The sequence below is a fragment of the Clinocottus analis genome, unplaced genomic scaffold, assembly GCF_023055335.1.
Source record: "Clinocottus analis isolate CAN_PGR_092001 unplaced genomic scaffold, fCliAna1.0.p SCAF_13, whole genome shotgun sequence".
Taxonomy (NCBI): domain Eukaryota; kingdom Metazoa; phylum Chordata; class Actinopteri; order Perciformes; family Cottidae; genus Clinocottus; species Clinocottus analis.
In genome coordinates this window covers 17246077-17270779 of record NW_027175854.1, presented here as the reverse complement: position 1 = coordinate 17270779, position 24703 = coordinate 17246077, and the positions used below count along the sequence as shown (strand labels likewise).

The window sequence follows — 24703 nt, the reverse complement described above, 5'->3', positions numbered from 1 at the left end:
AGAAAAGAAAAAAAGGAGAGGAGAAAAGGAATAGTGAGTGACAAGGGCACAGTGTGCAACGTGAGGAAGGATGGAGCAAAGGGGGAGGAGGTGGAGGAGGAGGAGGAAGAGGAGGAGGGGAGGGGCAGCAGAGTGGAACAGACAGGCATCCACACCACTTGTGTTTTCTACTTCACAAAGCAAGGCCACCGTGTGTGAGAAATCTATCCTTCAATCCCCCCCTCCACACACACACACACACCTCTAGCCTCGGGGAGGAAGAACACACACACACACACACACACACACACACACACACACACACACACACGAAGGAGCAGCATATTTTCAAGACAACAGGCTTGTCATGGAGAGCATCAGCATCAAGAAGAGACGAGGTGAGGAAGGAAAGACAAGAGAGTTAAGTAAAGCGCCCCCCCCCCTCCCCCCCCTCTAAAAAAAAAAATGCATTAAAGAGAAAGTCTGGACAGCTGAATGAGAGAGGAAGAGGAAGAGGAGGAGGAGGAGGTTAAGGATGAGAAGAACCCAGACAGACAGAAACATCCTCCGTGGAGCAGAGAGCTGTTTCAATGTGTAACTCTTCTCACGGACGGAGAAGAGACTCCAGAGGAAAAGCCTCTGAAAACAGAGCCGTCACTGACTCACTTACAGTCCAGCCGTCACGTCAGACATTTGTTTTATTATTTAGTTCTGATGGTCTAGTCGTCTGCGTCGATATAAATCACAAGATACACTATTTAAAATAAGATCTGCTGGCCTAATTGTGGGCAAAGATGAATCCACACGAGGAAATGCGTCCGTGAAGGAGGTCAAAGTTGAAGCAGGACGTCATCTTCTGCAACTTATTATATTATATGAGTCCTAATTTTATAGTCGTTTGTTTGCAACCTGCAGGGTTTATTGATTGCTCACGTTGCCCTTTGAACTTCTGGCAACGTCAACATGTTCTCTGCAATTCATTTGGCGACTATATGAAGTTGTTATTGTTGCCGATAGGAAGGGTAACGCAACAGAAGACAACCCACGCTGTAATAAAACTTGCAACAAAGACGCTGTTTTATTTATTCATTTTGGTCCATTATCCTTTTTCCACCAACATGAACACGTATGTACGAGTTTTAAAAACATGCAACATGCACACACATTGTGTTTTACAGTGATGAGCAAAGCAAAATGTCTTCCACGTGTAACGCTGTGAACAAAAGGTTTATTTTGACAAAACCAGAGCTGGTGATTTAAACATTTAACCGAGACGCTTCCCATGAGTTTCATTTAGTTTGTTTCTGTGGAGTTTGAATTAAACGCGTTTGGATAATCAGCGACTTGAGTGGTTTAAAATAAATGCAATATAAAAGATATCAAATGATTCACACATATCATTTAATTTTAAACGGTTAAATTCTGTGTTTTTGTAAGTAAAGCACCTGTAGAGGCGATGTGCGACATTTCCCACTAAACAAGAGCCCCGTTGTTTATCATCCCGTGACAAACAAACACAAAACAGCATTATATAACGCTTCGTCTGTCATCCTCTGCGACTTATCAAAACCAACTCCAGCCACCAGCTCGCGGCAGCCGGGCGCCGATCGATCCGCATTACCCACTGTTTGGCTGCTCCGGTTCCTTCAATGCCCAATCAATCGCCTGCAATTGACAGTTTTAACGCGCTCCAGCGCACACCAGCGCCGCCTGTTTGTGTGCGCACGAAGAAGGAAAAAAAGAAAAGAATGGAAAATCTAGAGGGAGCACAGCTCTCTCGCTCTTATAATATACAGAGTGGAGCAATCGTACAACGGGGGGTGACAAGAAATATGGAGATGGGGCTTGTTTGTTGGGCCTGATCGATACTAATGAACAGGGATTAGGCAAAGTATTATTGGCTGTTTTTATTTTTTTAGAAGGGGAGGCTTAAAATGATCTTTTAATATCGGTCTGGGAAAACAATCATAGAGCTGTAGGAATTCCAGAAAGCCATCATGAGTGAAGAAGGGAGACGTCACATGGTGCACAGATTGTAATAAATGTGGCGTCCTAAATCTGCAAATACTAATAAGCTCAGGTTGTGTGAGGACCGGCAGCAGGTTCAAGCCGGTATAGCGTCGTTATAAACAGATTAAACTGCATTATTTAGGAGATTTAAGGCCACTTTCTATCCTCAATCTTTCATGTAAAACTGGAATCAAACAGCCAGAAGATCTGGTGACATTAAACATCACAGGTTGAAGAACGCTCAAAAACTGAAGAGTCCTAAAAACTAAAAAAGGGAAATTTGACTCTAAAATGATCATAATGTTCTAAATGAACATCACGCTGTATAGAAGAAGACTTGAAACTAGAGATTGAGACTGAGGGAAGGTTTATCCCGTACTGAGGGAATACATTATTTATATAGACTTCTATACAACCATGGGAGTCGCCCCCTAGTGGTCAGAAGAGAGAATATGGCTTTAAGAGATTAAGTGCATACTTCTATACAACCAGAGGAGTCGCCCCTGGTGGTCAGGAGAGAGAATGCAGTTTCAACACATGAACGATAGACTTCTATACAACCAGAGGAGTCGCCCCCTGGTGGTCAGGAGAGAGAATGCAGCTTTAACACATGAAGCATAGACTTCTATACAACCAGAGGAGCCGCCCCCTGGTGGTCAGGAGAGAGAATGCAGCTTTAACACATGAAGCATAGACTTCTATACAACCAGAGGAGCCGCCCCCTGGTGGTCAGGAGAGAGAATGCAGCTTTAAGACACTTCAGCATTACTTTTTCAGAACCGGAAGTTCCCGCCTTATTAGCGCTCATGCCGTTCCTGTAAAGCGTTTCATTAGCTTATTACTTCTGACTTTAACAGTTATTTAACCACAGAGGGAGTACATTTATCAGGCTGTTGATACTTATGACCAGTATTAGTATTCAATATTAAATGTCCTGCTGCAGGTTGTGTGTTTTAGTGAGTATTTTACAGGCGTGGCCCTCGTACTCACCGATGGTGTTGAAGCAGTGGATGTTCAGGCTCGCGGGGCTTCGGTCTCCTATGTGGATCTCCTCCAGGCTGTGGTCTGAGCTGTTGGCCAGTATGACCTGTACAGCCACCATACTGGGCTGGTACAAACAGGGCTGCCTGGGGAAGTGGTACTTGGCCGACAGCCCTTTTCCAGTCATATGGTGGAGCAGCTCGTGGGTTTTCACAGGGCCAAAAGATGGAGTGGTGACCTAGAGAGGAGTGTAAAAAAGGCAGGAATGAACCTTCAGCAACCACTGATTCTATTATCCTTTAATTGGGTTTTTTAAATGGGGACCTTCCCCCTCGCCAATGTGTTTTACAATGATTAGCAAAGTAAAAAAGACTGTTTTTGTCTATTAGAGGAGCAGACATGAGGCTGAATTGAGGTACAAACAACTAAACACGGCTGGAAGCAGAAAAGATGAGAAAAAAAACAAACAAACGTAACATGCTGAGCGTTTACCCAGAAGCCTCAGGCGCTCCACATCGCAACAACAAAAAAATATCCAGGGACGCCTCGCACATTACAGTGTAAATGCATTCACACAAAAGGACAGATTAATACAAGAATCCCCCGGTCTTCCCTTCACATGCAATTCGCGGCGTCCAATCAGCGGGAAGAACGCAGCACTTCTGAGTGAAGTGGGACCAAAGGGTTGGCCGATAAACTCCCCACCAGCCCTCCCTTCATTAAGGCGGCGGGCTAAAGACGAGCCCATTTAGGAAATGTTCTCAATCAGCCCGGTTAGAGGGAAATGGGCTGGATGCTCGGTCAAACCCTTCTGAATAAAAACAACCTCTAATGAATAGAAACACAAGTGCCTGCATGGGCCGAACCCGCCGCTCGCGAGAGGCTTTTACCTTTTCAGAGGCAGGAAATCACATTACCTTTGAGAGTTAGGGAAGAGAAAGGAGGCGGATGCGCTGGTGGCGCTTTTCTTTCGCCCTGAATATTAACATCTCGTTACTCTGAGGAACACTGATCACGCTTTTCAGTCACTTTTCCCCGTCGGAAAGAGGATGTCGGCCCACACACACACACACACACACACACACACACACACACAATATATTGGCCTGTCAAACATGACAAACACGGGCATTAGCGGGAATAAACTTCACACCTCAAAATAATAAAGAGCGTCGCCAAAGTACGTCTCGTAAGTTAAAGATGTCCGTCTGCCTTTGAGTGACGGCACTAATTAGTTCGAAACATCGGGGGCGAACCGAGCCTGTTCACACCCTCTGAAGCACTTAGCACCTCGGTGTATTCATACGCCGCGCAAATGAGGATGAAAAATTGCCATCTCCCACCTCGAAGAGATCTGACGTCTCAAAGAAGTTGCCAGAGTGACGAAGAGAGCAGAACCGTGAGGAATAGAAGACTTTTTTAAGCAGAGGGTGCGAACTAATTAAGCTAATTGAATATGACGACTAATATGATATGAAGAAACACGGTGGAAACAATTACGGCAGTGAGCGGTGTCAGTGTGCATTGTGTTGTTGAAGCTGGACACGTTGGCAGCGTGTTCCTTCCTCTTCCTCCTCTTCCTCTTCCGACGACGACAAAGTGTCACGAGGTGAGCGAGGATAAAGAATCGGTTTGACGTACGACACGACGCAGCAGCAGAGATGAGATTCAACGTGTTAAACGCTCGCTGTCACTGTCGTGTCGCAGCGAGACGCGAGGAAAAAACAGCAGGTTCAAACCGTAAATCGCCTCAAAGGTTGGATACATTTACTGAGCAATGAGACGTTAAACACGAAGATATTTTCATCCACTTTGAGGTCAATTGCTCAAGAACTGCAAATTGTAGAAAGTTGGCTTTGAATGCCGGAGGCGGAGTCTTCCTCAATGCCGTTTACTTTGCTCTTTTGACTCGAATTTACAGATTTACCAGTAAAGTTCTTGTACGAATTGCTCACGGATGCGGATTTGAAATAACTCCACCTGAAGACGTAGCTTCTACAGATCTCAGCGAGTCGGTCTACACCGCGTGATTTGATTCATTTGTTGAATTGAGACTCAGTCAAGTTCAGGACGGCTGCAGATGAAATAAGTCAGACACACAGGGAGAGGCGGGACGCTGACCTGCTGCACGTGCACGCTCATTCACAGTAGTGCGTGCAAACCCATTCTCCGATTACCCATGATGCACCACAAACTGAAGCCTCCAGAAATGGATGCATCCACTTACAGCTACAGGTGCACATGATGGTAACTGAGGATATTTGGGACATTCCCCCCCCCCCAAGATTCAAGTCTTTGCCCAAGCGACGGGATAAACCTTCCGGTCGCAGAGGACGTAAAACAAACATTTGTCGGCGTGCGGTCTTTTATTTATCGGGCCGCTTGTGTTGAGCGCGTCAAAGCGTTCGCCGTCGATGAAGCCGGCTATAATGCTCGCCGTCCCAATGGCGACGGAGATTTACCTCCCTGACAGGACGCGTCCCGCTTCAAGGTCCCGTCTCGACGGGAGCGGCGGACAGGACGGAGGCTTCAAACGGCTTATCATCACCAATTTGACACGGCGGGCCGTTAAAAAAAGGCCGAGTGCAAGACCCCCCATTCGCTCTTCCATCCGACGCCTCAAGTGTAAATAAGAGAAGAAGAAGGATGTAACCTTGACTGCTCTGTCGGTGTCGTGTTCTTTTCTTTTCGGCTTCCCCTCCCTGTTCTCCAACAACCCCCCCGGACAAGAAGGAGGGAGGTGACAATGAGGGGAGGAGGGGGGGAAGTTGATTGAGAGGCTCTATTATGCATCAACTTAAAGGAAGCTCCCGTGATGGATGACACAGACACCAGTCACCTTCAGAGGCCCGGACGCCACGCTCCCAACATCCTCTCTGGCAAATGACCTGAAAATCCCGCTGACATATTCAAAAAAAAAAAAAAGAAGGGCTAAGCGGGAGCCGGGTAGCCTTGTGCCGTGTGCATAAGAGGACCAATTTAAAAAAGAAAGTGTCGTGGGGAGCACGGAGATGTATGGGCATGTATTGAAAATCCATTTCTGCTTTTCAGCCTCCAGCAGCGGGGACAGGATTTCATTATGCTCGACAAGAGTTGTGAGGATGAAGGTAAGGGACATGTGTTTGACTTTAGGGCCTAATTGTTCCCCTCAGTCAGGAGATGACAATTAATTGCGTCACAAAGACCTTGACTGCAAATTGGATTAAGTAAATGTTACTACAGCCGTCTAAAACTACTTTAATGTAACAAGAAGTCTCTGCAGACAGAGGTTACTTCATTTATGACAATTTGTCAGTAAATTAGGTGTTTTAAAAATGATTAATTTTTGAAATTTTTCCATTAAAGTGGATTAGCAATAATAGAGGATTGTTATTCAGAAACCGCGTTGTCCTTCATTTAGCTTTGCAAGTATTGTTAGCAATATGCTTCTGTGAATGCGCATGATATTTAATAGAAGTAAAGGCTGAAGCTGAGGAGCGATTTCAGTATCCATTCATCTGCCGATCGCCAATTAAATGTTAGAAAATACTAAAAAGTGCCCGAAGCAACGTCACAGTGCAAAACCTAGAAGATATGGCAATGTTTAAAATGTACATATATATAAACACAATATGCATCTTTAAGTTAAGAGACATTCTTTACATATGAATCACAAAAGATTGTCTACTTGGCTTATCAAACTATCATAGATTAGTACTAAAGTACAGTATTTAACTTCACATTTTAAATAATTAGAGTATAATATGAATACAGTAACACTGGCTGCAGAACGTGAAACTACTTCACTACTTCAGAAAGTACTTTTCTGCTCTTTTATACTTATATTTTACTACGTTTCCAAGGATAATATACTAACAGACGTTTAGCTAAGTCCATTGATGAATCCTGAACGTCCTATTTTCTTAAAGCTAGTAAAAAAACAAATTATTATTTATTTAAATACAACTCGGGTGATGGATATTCTTGACTTTTGTTTCTTGAATCTGAAGTTGCGATCCATAATTAAATCTTATTTTAAGAAACTTGCACAGGAAGTAAAACTTGAAACGTCGTACTTTTAATGTTTTGTTGTTGTTGTTACTTCCTCACTGCATCACACTAATGTGTTCACGTAGGCGTGGATGTGGCATCATATTTATGCTTAACACCCTAATTTACTTGCCCCCCAGTGATTAAACGGCCGCGTGGTTTTTTACAGACAAGCGGACTGTTGCAGCTTTTCAAGTGACGGCCGCCGCGACCTCTGACCCCTCGGATAACAAATAACAAACACAAGACGACAGATTGAATGCCCACGCGCACCGAAATAAACACACGGGGACAACAACAAAAAGCTAGATGCTAAAACGAGGTAATGTAAAGAAAAGCTGCAACAGCTGCATTAAAACAAAAAGTATCCGCACGCCGCCGCCGCGCCGGCCGGAGCGGCGTTTTCTGTGTGGGCGTTTATTTCTGTTTAAGAGGCAATCTCCGGCGTTTGAGTGGCAGCGGGAGGTTTGGAGGGCAGCTTGCTGCTACATTCGTGGCGCTCGGGGGTCCTTCTGCTGATTCATAATTAGACGTGAACCCCCGGATCGCCCGCTACTGGGGAGGAGGAGGAGGAGGGAGGGGGGGAGGGAGGTCATAGGGGTGAGGAGGGAGGCGGCGGAGGAGGAGGGGGCGAGCCGGCGCCCGCCTGATGGACACCAAATGAACAAATTATGATGGCCCCCTCTGGGCGTGATGGGGTCAAACGCCGCGCGCCCCGCCGCTGACAGTTCAATTTCCCCCCAAAGCAGCCCCATTCGCCGACTGCTAATTATGAATGAAAAGTTATCAGCCTCAGCCGCCCCCCCCCTCCCTCCTCGGCGCCGCCGCCGCCGCCGCACACACGGACAGCGGTCGGAAGAGGTTTTCGGGTGGTGTTAAGAGGGAGGGAGGGATTTAAGAGGCATTTGTGAGAGATCCTAATGTCAAAATGTTATTAGAGAGAGCGGTAGCATGCAGAAGCTGGAGAGGAGGAGGAGGAGACAGCAGAGGAGGTGGGTCAGAGACAGTGACCAGGGTTAATCTAAATGCCTTTGATAACCATGCAGTAATTCTCTAAAAGGGCCCGAGCGCTCAGCTGAGACAGACTCGCTGCCTCTGTGGGCAGATTGCTGAGAAATAGAAATGACACAGGGGCCAGTGTGTGTGTGTGTGTGTGTGTGTGTGTGTGTGAGCTGATGTGTAAGCGTGGGGAGGGGCGAGTGTGAATAAAGGTGAGGTTATTTACCCTTGTCTATGAATCCCGATGCCCATCATGTATTTATGCATAGAATTGACTCTAAATCAGATGTTGATGTGCGAAAAAGTTCCCTGTTTCTAATCTGCATTTCTATTCTGTATTACTGCAACGGCCTTCACCTGAGGAGTGGAAAGGGGGGGGGGTGACTAACAAGACTCGCGCTGCATAAACCCTGGTCTGAGAGCAGCTGTCAATCATCCTGACAGACAGGCGGGCGGCGCTCAGAATGCAGAGCAACTCGCCACAAAAGCCAAAGTACGGCTGACGGCCGCTGAAAACACGTCCGAAAAGTGATCGTTCACCACGAAAAGTTAACACAGTCTCACTTTTAAAGCTTCTTTAAGATGAAGTCCGTCACTTTTCTATCACACACACACACATTTACCTTTGAGTAGACTGTAAATGGGTCTAAATAAGCAGCGCTGTTGAGCTTCAGAGGCGCTTTATAGACGCAGCTAATTGGTTGTCGCGAGCACACTCGAGCATTTCCCCAAAATCTCAAACTATTGTTTTAATGTAGTCTAACTTCTGCCTCCTCCATCACTCTGCAAGAGACGTAGATAGGACTTAAAATGTACCACTCCCTTTTGAATGGAGATCCTGGTTACAAAGGTGGAAACCAAACTAAATACTGAAGCTAGAAATAAAATCCTTAAAAAGAGACGGGTGTTGCTAACTAGCATCCGCTATCAACTCATCAGCTGTTTTCAGTTTGTCTACATGTATTGCATCTGTCTTTAAAAAATGTATTTAAGCAGGAAAACACAATGTGGTCGAGTTCAACCCTACAAAATAAAATGCACTCATGTCTCATATTTGTTATGTTTTATAAATACACCTATTGGGTGATTGGTGGACAAGTCAGTTGGCTAAAAATGTGTGTTTATCAATTATTTATTGACTTAATTGATTGCACATTTAATTTCTCTTATTGCAAAAACAAACATGTGCTCTCTGGGAACTTGTGATGGGCATTTTAAATCATTAAATGATTGCATGATGAAAAAACTAATTAAAAATCTACAGATTCATTATCAAGTAAATTAATAGCTACACGCAGCTCACTTTTATATTCATACGCAATCTATGAACAGCAAACTACTTGAAAAATATGTCATTTCAAAGTAAAAGCACACGTCACATGTCACATGTGTGAAGCATGTTAGAACCAGAGCATAAATGTTCTGATATAAAAAACCTCCAGACGCAGGATAGACACAGCAGCAGCAGAAAGAACGGTCTGGACGTTTCCTCCTCCCGAGGGGGGGAAGATACAAAACACACAGACGAGTGGAGTCGCTCACATCGCGCGGAGAGAAAGGAGCCGTCACACTAGGAAAGGTCAACCATCAGATATACACAACACGGAGACACAAGGGACACAACATCTGACAGAGAGAGATGGAAGGTGACAGAGAGGAGGAGAGAGAGGGGAGGGAGGGGAAGAGAGAGAGGTGGACTTATAGATGAGACGGAGAAATAGAGTTCAAGGGTGTGCGAGAGCAAAAGACAGCAGAGGGGGTGAGAAAGACAGACTATAAGAGATACAGGAAACAGGAAGAGCAGTCGCGGCGTCCTCGCTGGCTATAAATATAAGGAGGCAGAAAAGGTCAATAGTCGGCGTCTGGGAGCAGAAAATGTTCCACAGGGGAGAGAGAGGCTCATTTCAGCATCTCATACGCCACGCCGCTGTTTCCGTCAGTGTCGGGTGGAAAAGGAACAATTGACTCTGCGCACACGGTGATGGAGGAAATGTCATCACACACACACACACATACATGCGCACACACACAGTACTAACCTGCACGGTGGTGGAGACGTTGGAGAGGGAGAGGCCCTCGAGGTCGGACAGCAGCGACGGAGAGATGACCGAGGGCTTTGGTGCGTTTCTGGGCGCAGGAGAAACTGAAAAAGGACCCGAAGAGAAACAAGGAGTTAAAGCGGCGCCGTCTGACACGCCGTCTTGTTTTGATCCCGACACTAGGGGGCGCCAAAGACAAGAATCGTCTGATTCTACACGCGGTTGCTTTAAAAGCTAAACAATTTGTTTCTTGGCCACTTGGGGAAGCTGCGGAAGATGCAGAAAGCATCACCGAACACATCGACTTATATTAAATTGCATTAAATTAGGATGTTTCACAGGTGTGGATGACACGGGCCTGTACGCTCTCAACATTTTAAATTTGTTTCAGGGACATTTCTTCATGTCATTTTTTTGTTTATTAATATGAAGCTTTTGTTACTGTAAAACGTCACGTTGCCTTTTGGCACAGGAGATTTAAAAAAGGCACAACGAGAAGGATTTTCCCAAAAAAATACACCAAAATAACCCCTCTCAGTTTCCACTGATGACCACTGGAGGCGTCTGGTGACGTTTCTGGGCGTCAAGCTCTAGAAAAACACAGCGACCAACATGAGCTCGCGTCCAAGATAAAGACTTGAAAAGAAATACACAAATGTAGTGAGTAAGGTCCCAAAAAGGGAACAAATCTGGGTTTGAATTGTTTTTAATTGTGTTTACAATCCGACTCATTTTGCCTGTTTGCGTGAACGTACTGTCGCTAACCAGCTGTTTCATTATTATATTAGATGAAGTATTGTTTTATTTACGTCCTATTTATCATGGAAACGTCGTTAGGCTTGGTCTTGTAACGGTTTTGATGCAGAATAGTAAATATTAAAAGGGAAGATTTAAGCTTTTGTCAGAGAGCGGTTTTTGCAGGGAGCGGTTCATCACGGCTTAATAGAGATGATGTTCAGCCTCATGAGCGTAAACGTGGCTTATTTACACACAAGCAGACGGAGAAAAACACTGGAATGCATTTGGATCTGGCAACCTGACAAAATGAAAGGCCAATATTCGCTCTCGCATGAGTTCTCTTCAGCTCCAGAGAAAAGTACCGCGGTCATTTATTGGTCGACGCTCGATTTCTTTCTCCGGGAATTAGCTAATCGGAGCTTTGTTTTTAAATTGGAGCTGTGTTTTTGGAGCCTGCGGCGGTGGAAAATGGGGTCTTTTCGAGCAAAAGAAGCTGAGAGGAACTACAACGTTACTTTAACTGTTGACGACAACATTAAAACAAAATGTAGTGATTGACAGCGGTGAACGTGCCGATGAACTCACAGTCAACTAGATCCAGTAAGGAGACTTCAACCTTGGACTTCTCTTGCACCTGGAAATCAAACACAGCAGCATGACGATGAGCACACACACACACACACAGACACTTCAAACCCAAAGTAATGAAATTGTGTGTTGTGAAATGTTTCAATTGTGTAGGCAGTGTCTCTGGAGACGCGACACATTCATCCCCAAAAACAGACACTCTGCATTTCTATATGTAACGGCCAGTCATGCAGAGTGTCGTGTCACAACCGATCCGCGCCTCCTCCTGCGACTTGAGGCGCGCTTGTCAGGTGTTGACGTGTGGGAATTACGCCGCGCGCCGCCACAATAAAAACGCATTTAAAAACATGCGAGTGCTTTTTATCCGCCTTTCTCCTTTTCACGTCGCATAAAAGAACCGTAAAATTCCAGCCTGCAGACTCCGGGGCCGAGCCGGCGGGACGGCGGCAAACAAAACCCAGAAGAGGAATAAGTGAGGGGGCAAAAGCAAACAATGAAGTTAGCGGCCGCGTCTTATCGGATCTTCTCCGATTGCCGCTTGGTGGCGGTAATAGAGACGGAAACCTTGTTAGCAAACGGAGGTCTGGAGGAGCGGGAGGGGTGTGAGAAAGATGCATAATTCATAGGCTATAGTCCAAATGACAAACTGTATGAAATGAGATTTTCATAGTGCAGAAAAGGAAAGTGGAGGGCGAGAAATAATGTGATGAGCATAACGGGTAAGAAGAAGACGGTGAGAGAGGAGGGGGGAGGAAGGGGGAGGAGGAGACGAATGAAACACTTGAAGATGACAAAAATTATATCCTGCAAAGTAAATTGGGATTGCGACGCTCTCGCCACGCGTGTGCGCCTCAGGAACAACAACTCCCAGAGGAACCCGGCGGTTTCTAAGTTGGAACGGCGGAGAGCCGAAACGACGGTTTCTCCATTAATCCTGTTTGCAGACGTATCCTGTTGTACACGGGGTTGAACTGGGGAAATGTAGATATTCTTATATAATATGTTAGCTCAGAGATGAACATCCATTACGGTTTGACTCATGCATTGAACAGAATCGAATCCAGTGTGTTGACACGGCTATTTATTTATACTTTCAGTTTAACAGAGAAGTTGAAATTAAGGAAAGTAACATTTCTTAAGGTGTCGTTTCTCCTCAACAGGTTCTTATGGACTTCAGTAACTCTTTAAACATGCATACAGCATGGCAGTAGTGCATGTTTGCTTTAATAGTGCACGCAAGTTTTGAGATTTTTGTGAATTTATATTTATTATTTAGATCCGAGAGGAGGGAGGGGGTCATTTGAGAAAGATCCAAAGACATATTTATGATAAATAAAACATCTTCTAATCTGTGAGATTAAAATGGTAAAAAAAAAAGCAGAATATTTTCGGAAATTCAAGTTGTAAATTTGCAAGAATTTCTCCTAAATATTCTCTGAGATTATTATAACAGAAATTTGCAGGAAGTATAACATTTTCTGAGATTCCGGTCGCACATTTATGAGAAAACCCCGACACATAAAATGTTCCTAAAATCCATGGGAAGCCATGAACCGGGCCCGATCGGGTTTCTTATGTGCAGCGTTTTGTAGAAGTTGTAGAAGAAAACATTTGTTCATGTGAGCTCCAAACAGAAGCAGCTAAACCGCAGCGTCACCTTGGGTTTGACCTTCACGTCGCTCGTCTTCTTCTTCTGCGGCGCCGCCGGGGCGGCGTCTGAATCGGAGTCGTCTTCGGAGTCGCTCTCTGAGCCGGAGGAGCTCTGCGCCGACGAGCTGCCGTCCGGCGCCACGGGTCCGTTTCCGTTCTCATCCGAGTCGCTGAAACCGGAAGCGCAAACGTGGAATTAAAAAAACGGAAAGTAACGGAAGAATAGTACTATAGCGTATCCAGTACTGCGCGTCGAGTACTGCGCGTCGAGTACTGCGCGTCGAGTACTGCGCGTCGAGTACTGCGCGTCGAGTACTGCGCGTCCACTGCGTTTTTAAAACTGTTGCATCTCAAATGAATTTACCCGCCGCTGACTATTGCGGAAGCGGAAGCTTAGACACATTTTATCCCGTTTCACCATTGAATTTTACATTAAAACCGTTTTATTATAACTCATCGAATTCTGGACTTCTCTTCCTGGTATCGAAACACATCCACGGCTCGAAGACGTCAGGGATAAAACTGTGATTTCTTTTAATAATATTCCACTTTTTGCATCTGAAAGCAGACGCCCGATCAGAACAAACGGTGATCAATCAGGTTTTTCCTTCTTAGTTTTTGTGAAGTTAATTCAATGTTGCGTTCAGTCAAAATAAAAAAAAGACAGAGAGAAGATTCTTTCCATCTTCCTCCTCTCTCTTTCACTTGCCTCCGTCCCTCTTCAATTTGTCCCGATAATGAGTGTTTACTCCGCCTGCCTGGGATTTTCAGCCGTTAAATTAATGAGGGGAATTGTGACGGTAACTGGCTTTTTAACTTGGGCGATGATGAAAAGCCAGTATTAATTTGGCCTACAGATTTCATTTGCTGCGAACAGGAAAAAGTGATATAAATCACTGTGGGCCTGATTAGGCCCTGCCTGAAATGACTGGGCCATAATGAGGGCATTATGCTGTGTTTGTTGTGGAAGCACTGGGGTGAGCTGCTCTAATTACCGAGTGAGTGTGCGCGCATGTGTTTGTGTGTGTGTGTGTGTGTGTGTGTGTCTGAGCACCGGGGTGAGTTGCTCTAATTACACTCTCTAATGGAGAGAACAGGGTCAGCCGGCGGCCTGTCACACACACAGAAATCAGGTACGACTCTGGTGCAAGTTTGTGTGTACGCGAGCGGGCCGGAGCCCAGCGCGCGAGAAACCAAATTTGCCGGCGTGTCGCGGCGCGCACGTGAGCATATTCGGCAGTAATGACTCAAATCGCATTCATTGGCAACACCAGGCCGCTAAATGACCAATCAAAAGTCATTATCCATTAGCCATGTAAATGTGGGTTACGCTACTGGAGGAAAACTCTCTCTGATTAGCTCGTTAATGGAACTCACGCTAACGATATTGCAGCGGCTCCGCCAGCTTCATGTGTCTGTGTGTGTGAGATAGAGAGAGGAGGTGTGTATGTGTATGTGTATATTTATACAAGTAGAACAATAGGTGTGTGTGTGTGGTTCAGATCCTACACTGTTGCCTCGTTCAAGGAAGTTGGTCGATTTTGTCTCTACGACCTGAAAACATGGATTTTGATTAATTTTGGTGAATCTGTTATCTGAGATTTAGTTGTTTGGGATGAAAAGGGACATTCAATGTTGCCTTAAGTCATCAGATCCACATTACAGCCGTAATTAAAGCTTTATTTATTTGGGTTGTGTTGACTTTTGTCATTTTGATTCCCTGAAATGTACTGTACTTAAAAAAAGTGGTTCTCAAACTGTGGGGCGCGACCCTCTAGTGGGGCGCGGCGGTATTACAGGTGGGGCGCGGAAGGAGATGCAGATTCTTTAAAAAAAAAAAAAAAAAAATTTTATTTGTTTTTTTTTTTTTAAAAGAAACTCTCAAAAAATGAAAACTGCAACCTCAAAAAAGCCAGTTAATTTTTTTTTTACATCAAATTTCCTTTAAAAGAGCAAATTTTTTTTGTGAGCATTTTTTGGGTGTTTTTTCTTTTAGCGAATACAATTTTTTTACAGCAATTTTTTTTAGAGATTTTTTTTTTACAGCAATTTTTTTATGAGAGAATTTTTTTGGGGCGATTTTATTTAAGAGTTTTTTTCTTTTAGAGAATTTTTTTTACAGCAAATTCTTTTTAGAGCTTTTTTTTGAGAATATTTTTTTTACAGAAACATTTTTTTGAGATTTCTTTTTTTTTTTAGAGACATTTTTTACAGAAACATTTCTTTTTAGAGCTTTTTTGATAGCTTTTTTTTTTTTGGAGCGTTTTTTATTTTACAGCAAAAAAAATTCCGTGAGCTTTTTTTTGCATTTTTTGATTAAGAGTTTTTTTTTTATAGAGCGTTTTATTGTCGACTACGACTTTCACGCGCGCACCTGTCTAGTTAGGTAAAGAAGTACGAAAGGCAAAGAACATCTGGACAACGAGGGAAAGAAAAATGATGCTTTCAGAGTCTCACGGAGGTGGAGGAGTTCAACTGTACCTGAAAGCAGCGGTTGTCTTGCTTTGCTTCTGCGGCGCCTTCTTGGTCTTTTTCTTCTTCTTTTGTTCGGCTTCGGATTCACCGGAGCTCTTCTCAGATCCGCTGGAGCTCTTCCCGGAGTCGCTGGAGGTCTCGTCCGACTCTTCGCTGCTTTGCTCCTCGCTCTCGCTGCCCGACTCTGAGCGCACATCAAACATCAGTCAAGTCACGCGTCTGGTGTTTTTATGACATCTGACCCTTTTTTAAACGGCCGACCTTTCTTCAGCTAAAGCCATTAAACGTATTTACGTTCGGTGATCCCCTCTAGCCGGTTGTCTTTGGTGCTATGCCGTTCTCACCCAGCTTTCACGTTGCATTCACATGTAAAAATGAGCTGCTAGCGTTACGGTTTATTATGTTATCTCATTGATGTCACCGTTTACTCTCCATACTGAACAGTCAAAAGTTAAATCATCGACTGCTGCTTCACATTAAAAGCATCGCAACTGGCAAAACGCAAGTTGGCTTTTATTTTGAAGGAGTCACAGAAAACCAAACGCTTTTTGTTATCAAAGTTAGACCCGACAACAACAAAAAACACATCTTGAAAGACATACGTGGTTATTTATCTTCAGTTTACTTAAATATTGAAGTTAGTAATAAAACAAGAAGCCACAATGTGCAGCAAGGTGACCGACTCCTCTTGTGTATCATATCAATAAAAAGGACGTCCGCATCAAGAGTGAGTTGCAAAAAAATCCACGAGTTGCTCATCTGTGGTAGCTGGCTGCTAAATGAGTGTTTGCTGCTTTGCATTCTGGGACCTGTAGTGTTAAACAACCCTTGACAGGTGTCGTCAAATCCACCAGAAACCTTCAGGATTCTGACGTTAACAAGGAGAAACCTTCAAACTCAAAGACAAACCTTCACTGCTGCTGCTGCTGCTGCTGCTGCTGCTGCTGCTGCTGCTGTCTTCACTGCCACCGCTCTCAGACGCTTCCTCTTCTTTCTCCTCTTCGTCGTCCGAGTAGAACTTGGCATCGGATTTGGGTTTCTTGGTCTTCCCAACCAACGGTGCCCACTCCTGCACCTGATCACACAGAGTGGAGGGTCAATGAATCATTCAAACAAGTTATTCAGCTGTCCTCAGATTGTTTTGGCTTTGTTGGTGTTCGATGTGAAGAAAACTAATTCACACAAGGCAAAGAGCAAAGCATGCAGCCATTAAAGCAGAGATGCACAGCTCTCAGTCGCCTCGCTCAGATTTAATGGAATAATTAACTCAATTAAGTCAATCTGTTTTTTTTTTTCAGCCATTTATTTTGTCCAAGACAACACAGATTTCCCGAGAGGCCGTATCTGTTCTATTAACCTCTCATTTAAAACTAGGAATGAAGTAAGTTGAAATGGTTGTGTGTGTTCTGCTTTATTGTTGTTTATTGTTTTATTTGGATCCCCATTAGCTGCCACAAAGTAACAAAGATAAAGCTGGTGCTCAGAGGAAAGGAAAAAAAACAAACAAATCAATAATACTGGAAAAACAAAGCCCTTTAATTTTTTGTAATTTCTGTTCTTCAACTTAAACGAGGCACAACAAGTTCACAAAATTATAAAAACAAGATCGGGAGAATGGTCACGATGCAGGCCAAACGTTCAGCATCGAGAGAACCTTCGATAGGATTACTAGAAAAAGTAGAGGACGAGGATTGGTCGTGCGTCTGGAAGGTGGTTTCTTACCGGCTCGATGACCTCCACGTTCCTCACAGACTGGTCGGGCGCCAAAGCCGGCCAGTCCGAGAGCTCCTGGTACCCGGTGGCTTTACTGTTGATGCTGTGGGAGAGCGTGCCCAGCTGGAAGCGGTCTCGATCTAACAAGTAGAGGAAATAAAACACAACAACAAAGAGCGGTGAAAAGTTTACACATTTTTGTGTGTAAAGAAATGGAAAATATATTAAAACATGAGACCAAAAACAAAAAGGAAGTTTGAGCAGATGAAGGATGATTAAAGAGATGCATCGACGTGCCGCTAATATCAGCTTTCTGTTGTTTAGCGCGCACACAAACACACACTCACCCTCCTCCCGCCTCGCAGGAAGATAATCAGTGTCTGTGCCTCGGGAGGAGCGCTCTAAAAACTGTGCTTTGCAAACCAAAAAGCGAAAAAATAGACTTCAGTTGTGAATATTAAGAATGACAGGGGTGGTTAGCGCTTTCCATAAACACCCAGTAGGTGCAAACCGCCTCTGAATTTTAATGTTGTGGGAGGCAGTTTCTGTCCCCTTTGTCAAGAAGGAGGGGGGGGAGAAGAGAGACAGCTAAATGAGGGAGAGTTTTTTCTTCCTCCGAGTGTCTGAAAAAGGTTAGCAATAGCTCAATAATTTACCCATCTCATTAGTCCGAGGTAAAGGGGGTCTGACCTGACTGCCCTTCAGAGAGACAGACGCAGCAGAATAATAAAACCACCGCCTGAATCAACTTTGCATACCTCTGGAAATAGATGTGAAATAAGAGATTCAGCGACTGGCTTCAGATGAATTACCAAACAGGAGAGGAAAGGTATTCCATCTTAAACATTGCAGCTATTTAGAGGATTTAACACGATCCAAAAAGCAGAATGAGACGGCGACGTATGGAAGTACCTTTGAAGGCAGACTCGAGCAGCGGGGCGGGTTTGGACGCCAGCAGGATGCGGCGGGCGTACTTGTTGAGGGCGCCGCTCTTCTCGTTGGGCACGATGAGCTGCCTGATGAAGCGAGTTCGGTCTCTGATGTCGTAGCTCTGGTCGTATTTGCCGAGGTTCAGGATGTACTGGGTCAGCAGCTTCGTCTGGTTCGGGCGAGGAGGGAAGTAGGATGAGGTGCGAGACGGCGGACAAAAGGATAAAAGGCGAACAGTAGAAAGGTTGTTTATTCAGTAGAGCGGAGATGAATCTCATTAGAGAAGAATACATCGACATTTTAGGTAAGATGTGTGTCTGCACGCCGAGTAAACGCCAAGTGTGTGAAGCTGCTTGCTTACAGTGACACTTTGTGAGACATTTATGTCCATAATGCATTATAAACATATGCATAATACGCTTGTGACGCCATATAACATTTAGATCTAAACAGTCATAAATATCCATGATGCCGTATGAAACACTTGCTGAGTCACTCATTGTCATTACCATAGTGTGTAATGTAGAATAATTTACAGTATAATCAGTTCTAACCTTTATAATGCATCGTAATGTGATTGTAACGTACTCTAAGTGGTCATTTGAAATGAAAATAAAGTTAATTAAAGAAAAATGTCAAATAAAATGATTTTTAAAATGCTAAGATTATTGTTAAACGGCATTATGGCTGTTAATGAGTGCTTGTAACTGGAAGTATACAGCGGTAAAAGCCTGTTATAACGCATTATAGACATGTAACAGGTTCTTTTTTTTTGTTTACTTTGGATGGAGCTAGCCTGTTTCCAGTCTTTATGCTAAGCTAAGCTAACCCTGTCCAGTGCTGTACTCAGCATTACATGAGTGGAATCGACCTTCTCAACTAATTATTGGCAGTTACTCGTTTCTTCTCCCCAAAATGAATAAAAAAGTGTAATATAGTCATTTACATGTGAACCCCTGACCCTCTTTTGTCTCTTCATTCCTACTTTTTGGTTCTTATTCACTCTGGATGACTAAAACAACCTTCCTCCGGTCCCAAAAACAGCGAGACGTAGAAGCGGCGGCATTATAACCCTGAATCCTGAACTGTCTTCTGTGTCTCCCCTCTCTCTTTTTCCATCCTCCATCCTCCCCGCCACATTACGAGGAGCAGGAGGTGTAATGATGTGCTCGTTTTGAGGCGGCAGCGTCTGGGCTCATAAACCCGCCTCCGAGGCCAAAATCACCCCCATCACGCCGAATGGGCCTGTAAACACGGAGCTGCGCTCGGAGATGCTCCATTACGCCAAAAGCTGTCTCGTTCACAGCTCTGAATTTAAACTGAGCATTTCGCTCAGGAGGTTGCAGAAGTGTTCAATTTACCGCGAGACATTGTGAAATAAAAATGACGTCCATATTTAGATAACAGGAATTTGAATCGTCTCTTTTTCAGTAGCGTGAAATCCAGCTCCATATTTGCTTTAATGACCGGCTCAACGGGTAAAAGAGAGTCTCCTGGTATGCGACGCACCTGCTTGGAGTTGGTCAGGTAGAGTTTGGCCGCCAGGTTGACCGTCTGCAGCTTGACGATGTCCTCCTCGGTCGTGAAAGTCTTCGCCATCTTGCGGAGGACATCAGGTGCGATTTTTGGCACCCTCTCACAGTACTCGCCCATCAGCCACAGGATGCTGGCTCGGGCCATGGAGACCTGCGAGATTTACAAGTTCAACACACTTGAGACGTTGAAAAAAAGGACCAACAATGCAACACAACGGGGGGGGGAACGCACCGAGATGTTGTCGAAGAGCTTGGCCATGTGTTTGATGATCTCGCTGTGCTGGGTGGGCTGAGTCTGCAGCAGCTTCTTGATCACCACCACGCTCTCGGCCACCACCGTCTCTGCGAAAAGACGACACAGCGGGTTTCTCGCAAAAGACAAGACGACCGCGGCGCCGTGAAGCGGGAGCTTGGATGTTTTTCGAAGCGCGGCTGCACGAGGTACGTTTGCGAGGAGAAGGGCGCTCTCTTCAAAGCCACAGAATCAATAATTTTAGCGCGAAAAAACAAACAAGAGCTGCTGGGGGACCGCCGCCTCGATCTGTGGCTTCGTCTGAGATATTGTGAGACTTTGGGGTCTTAAAAGCAAAGTCACACAATAACACAAACAAACTTACCGATCGAGGCAGCGGTAGAACAGCCGCTTTGTGTGTCCTGCAAAGGTTTAATGATTTGGTCAAAAAGGAGTCTGGCGGCTTTGAAGAGCTTAGATAACGACTGCAGTTCTCGGCCTGACAGCAAGGGGGAAAATATTCTAAATATTGAGACACAAACTGATGTGTCAAAAACACGTACATTGCTTAAAAGTACCTCATTCAAATCCGAACTATCCGTATATTATACAGTCGAGAGAGATCCGTTATCGTTGGAGGGTTTTTACCGTCTCGGTTGGAAAGCAGCAGCACCAGCCCGTTGAGACAAGTGTCCGTCACGTCGGAGATGTTGGTGGCACAGCGGCCGATGGCTTGAATGGTGGCCGCTGCGAACGCCTTGTCCTGGCTCTTCACGTAGGTCTGGGGAAGAAGACGAGACGGGCGGCGCGAGGAGTCACACGGGAAGAGTGAGACGCTTTTCTCAAGGTTGGCTTCTGATGTTACTGACTGGTAAACATTAAGAAACACAAACCTGAAACTCCCTCAGGATAGTGGAGATGTTGGCTTCGTTGGCCAAGTTGGTCAGGATCTCCAACTACAAGAATCATGAAGAGGGAGGGGGGGGGTGTTGAGTGAGAATGAAATAACATATAAACGATAAAAAAGGTGCATAAAACAAATGTACACATGCCAAACGTGAACATCTGCAGGTGATGTTTATGAAAATAAACAGGTTGATGATAAAGTGCACATGTAAAATAAAATGTACAATGTTAAAGGGGCAGCCTATGAAATGTGACAGGACATGAGGGGAAGACATGTTTACTTTGAGTGACAGTTATATCTCTGGAAAAGCACATTTTTCATATGTTTTACTGTGAAAAGCAGGACCAACATTTGTACACTGTAATTAAAGAGTGACTTCGAGCAGTTCTTTGTGTAAATTCACAGTCGATATAATTCACGCGTTTCATTCTCTCACAACCAATCTGAAATGATCCTGCAGCCCGTTTCCCCCCACAGGTTTAAAAAGGATAACGCGCAGACACACGGTGTGAAGTTACTCGTTTCACGAGCTCAAAATCCCATCGAGTCTCATTTATCTACAGTATGAAGTAAACCAGCATTCACCTTCAGTGTTTTGATGTGACTGGCGTCCGTCGATCTCACGTAGAAACTCTTCATGAAGGGCTCGAACATCCCCTGTTTGGAGAAAACGTTATTAGAAGAGGACATGGAGGCACCTCGATGTCCTGCTGTCCACACGCAGACCTACCTTCCTCTGAATGGACATGGTGGCGATATTCTGAAGCACAATGTACTGCACCTCTCTGCAAACAAAGAAAGCATTCAGATGTCGGCAACACGCAACAGCTGACTCAGGAGAAGGCAGCATTTATATATATATAGATATATATTTCTTTTTAATTACCTGTGGCTTCTTAGTAGTCGGACCAGTGACTTAGTGACAATGTTGACTTCGTGCTTAGGAGCCAAATGCCAATAGAGCTGAGCGACAGACATCACCACCTGAAACACACCAACGCAGGAGGAAATCATTTCAATCCCTCTTGAAACATCTGACAGCTTCCAGGCAGTGATGGAGGAAGTATTTATATATTTTACTTATCAAAGTACTAATGCTACACTGTACTTAAGTTACATTTCTCAATAAAATCTTTCTAGTCAACTTTATATGATACTTTTCCTTGATTTGATGTGTTTTTAACATTCTGAAAAGCTCCTTGTAAGGTCAGTGCTCTATTGTTATTATTCTATTATTAAACACCACCATAGGTGCAGTATACTTCCAGCTGTGTATCCAAGCTGAAATAAAATTCCTTCACGTGTATTTTTCTACAAAAAGGCGTCCGTGACGTGACTCCAGGAGGGTAATCTTTCAGCGGGGCTTTAAATAGCGGGCGGACGTGTGTCCATCGTTGCAGGCGGAAGGAAAAGGGTTCAGGCGTCGCTATGAAGATGGACGACGTCATCGTGTTTGTCGGGTGTCACATTTTAATCAACGCTTTCATTTGGGAGCATTTTTTCTTCTGCGCTGCCGCACGGCGACAGAGACCTTGAGGCTCCTGGGTGATGGAGTTCTGCACTCGCTGTGTTTGTTATCGGCTTTATTGTTCTGCACTACAGCTGTGTGTGTGTGTGTGTGTGTGTGTGTGTGTGTGTGTGTGTGTGCATTAACCAATTTTATGTTGTGTGCACGTTGCATTTGTGTATGAAAAAGTATCTCAAAAAAAAAAAATGCATCACTGCTGGGAAGAGAGTTTGAAAGTGTTTATCCATCCAAACGAGACTAAACCAGTTTTAGTGGAGCTTTTATCTCTGAGACTACGAGCAGAGCCTTTGATCGATGTTTATATCTCTGAACAGCTTAAAAAGCAGCACACACACACACAAGCTAACACACCTGCTCCTTCTGGCTCGACTACTGTGTGTGTGTGTCTGTGTTCGAGCGTCCGGTGGACTCACAGCCGTGTTCCTGCTCTGCAGCAGAGGTTTGGTGTTCCTGAGCAGCAGCCGGTGATCTGGATCCATGACGTAGTTCGTCTCCTCCGTCTGGTCTTTCTTGTCCTCGGAGTCGGACTCGTAGAACGCCTTCTCGTTGTTCTCGTCGAACGTGGCGCCCTGAAGCGCCGGGAAAAAAGCACAATACGTCAGCGGATGGATGGAGGAAACCGAAGGGGACGCAGAGTTGTTAAATACTTTATATTGGCACTATTTCACTTATGAAAACAGTGTTTTTCAGGGACTCAAAAAACAATTACCGTCTCTTGTTTAGAGCCATTACACATTTCCCCAGAAACTAGTTTCACACAGAAATTAATAGTGTTATTCAACATTCTCCCAAAACAGTCGGGCACTATAGTCTTCAGCAAACTCAAACAGGAGGAGAATTTAAGGACTATTTTACACTGTGGATGGATACACTTTGGTGAATTTGTCTTTTAAAAAAAAGGCTAATTTGCAAACGTTTTACTGTAGACTCATCCAAAAAAAAACAGGAATATTATTATTGGGGACTATTTTCAGCGGCGAATTAATCCACACGTTCCAGTGTGTGTTTGTGGGAGCCAAAACAAGCTACAGGGTGTGTGTTTGTTCATGGTGAAGACACACAGGGAGGCTCATTGATGGGATTTGTTTAACTATTAAAGTATCTCCAGAGTTGTTCTTCTGTATGAGTCATGCAGAGAAATATATCCTGATGATGTTTTTATGTGCATCTTCAAATAACTGTGATGATGTCTGTGCAGCCGGCTTACTAGCAAAGTAAAGGTAAATATACGTTGTCACTTTAAGCATTTGGGTCCGTTTCGGTGAGGTTTTGGGGGGCGGGCTCACCTCCTTCCAGGGGCTGGTGAACTGCGTCCTGGCGTAGCGCGTCAGCATGGAGATGATGACCACCTGGCCCCACTCCTCCACGTCCACCAACAGGTTGCACAGCTTCCTGTAGTTCTTGTGGATCAGGTCGATGCGATCCGGGCACACCTCCTCGAACGCCACAACAACGCTGCCGGCCACCAGCTGCACGCAGACACCAACGAAGAAGAAGAAGCGGGAATGAGAACTCGCGAGGGGAAACGCGGCCGTTTTCGTATTCCTTCCTCTCCGGCATTAACGCCGGAGTTAATGGGAGTTGAAAGGATGTGAAGCCGTTTTGTCAGACAAATTGAACAAATGCTTTGGCTCTTTAAAAAAAAGCTGTAAGATAAAGACTCGAGGGAAATAAAAAGCTGGTTAACAGATGTGACCATCGGAAAGAAGAGCACTATTATTACACTTTAAAAAAAAACACAATACCAATTTACCACTTTGATTACAATATGCAGAGTTCAGCCTCTAAGTAGTTAGTTGATCATTAGAAGGAAGCGCTTCAAGTTTTAACTCACTTATTTTACACGATGAAAGAATCTATGAATGTTTCTCATATTCTTCTCGTAAATTATACCTCGTAGGTACAAAACACACACACACACACACACAACCGCCGCTGCATGCTGGCTCACTTGACTGTCTGCGAGACTGAGTGAGTGACATGGCGGCGTATTAATATGCAAACACCATTACCATGGGCAGGCGAGGGTGAAGAAGAAGAAGAAGAGAGAGGGAGCAGAATCTGGTCTTCCCAATTAAAGCCTTCTGGCCCCTCGGTGGCCCTGTGGGGACCCGGTGCATTTACCCATCAGCATTGTCATGAGCCTGCATTGATTGTGTGCGTGTGTGTGTGAGTGTGTGTGTGTGTGTGTGTGTGTGTGTGTGTGTGTGTGTGTGCACGGCTGCTGTCTGTAGATTCTCTGATAGATCTGGAGCTTTAAAAGCGGGTGACGTTCACACACCAACTCCGGATCGCTGGAGGATCAAAAAACTGCATGTTATGGTTTTACACTGTTGGTATTAAGCTAGTTTAAGCTAACTTAAGCTAGCT

At 44.6% G+C, this 24703-nt stretch overlaps 1 protein-coding gene across 2 annotated transcripts in view; it reads right to left on the bottom strand.

Moving 5' to 3' along the window:
• The window catches only part of ap3b1a (adaptor related protein complex 3 subunit beta 1a), a 49807-nt gene that overhangs the window by 9822 nt on the left and 15282 nt on the right, over positions 1 to 24703 (bottom strand). For both annotated transcript variants that reach the window (XM_068574411.1, XM_068574410.1), the window contains exons 7-23: positions 23620 to 23802; positions 22747 to 22902; positions 21692 to 21789; positions 21536 to 21590; positions 21391 to 21462; positions 20792 to 20854; positions 20547 to 20679; positions 19899 to 20008; positions 19641 to 19817; positions 18114 to 18300; positions 17211 to 17341; positions 16398 to 16563; positions 15495 to 15672; positions 13021 to 13183; positions 11361 to 11409; positions 10038 to 10141; positions 2980 to 3208 (exon numbers count right to left, since the gene is read on the bottom strand). In XM_068574411.1, the coding sequence (XP_068430512.1) occupies positions 2980 to 3208; positions 10038 to 10141; positions 11361 to 11409; positions 13021 to 13183; positions 15495 to 15672; positions 16398 to 16563; positions 17211 to 17341; positions 18114 to 18300; positions 19641 to 19817; positions 19899 to 20008; positions 20547 to 20679; positions 20792 to 20854; positions 21391 to 21462; positions 21536 to 21590; positions 21692 to 21789; positions 22747 to 22902; positions 23620 to 23802 (2254 nt within the window). The remainder of the gene's footprint in view (positions 1 to 2979; positions 3209 to 10037; positions 10142 to 11360; positions 11410 to 13020; positions 13184 to 15494; positions 15673 to 16397; positions 16564 to 17210; positions 17342 to 18113; positions 18301 to 19640; positions 19818 to 19898; positions 20009 to 20546; positions 20680 to 20791; positions 20855 to 21390; positions 21463 to 21535; positions 21591 to 21691; positions 21790 to 22746; positions 22903 to 23619; positions 23803 to 24703) is intronic.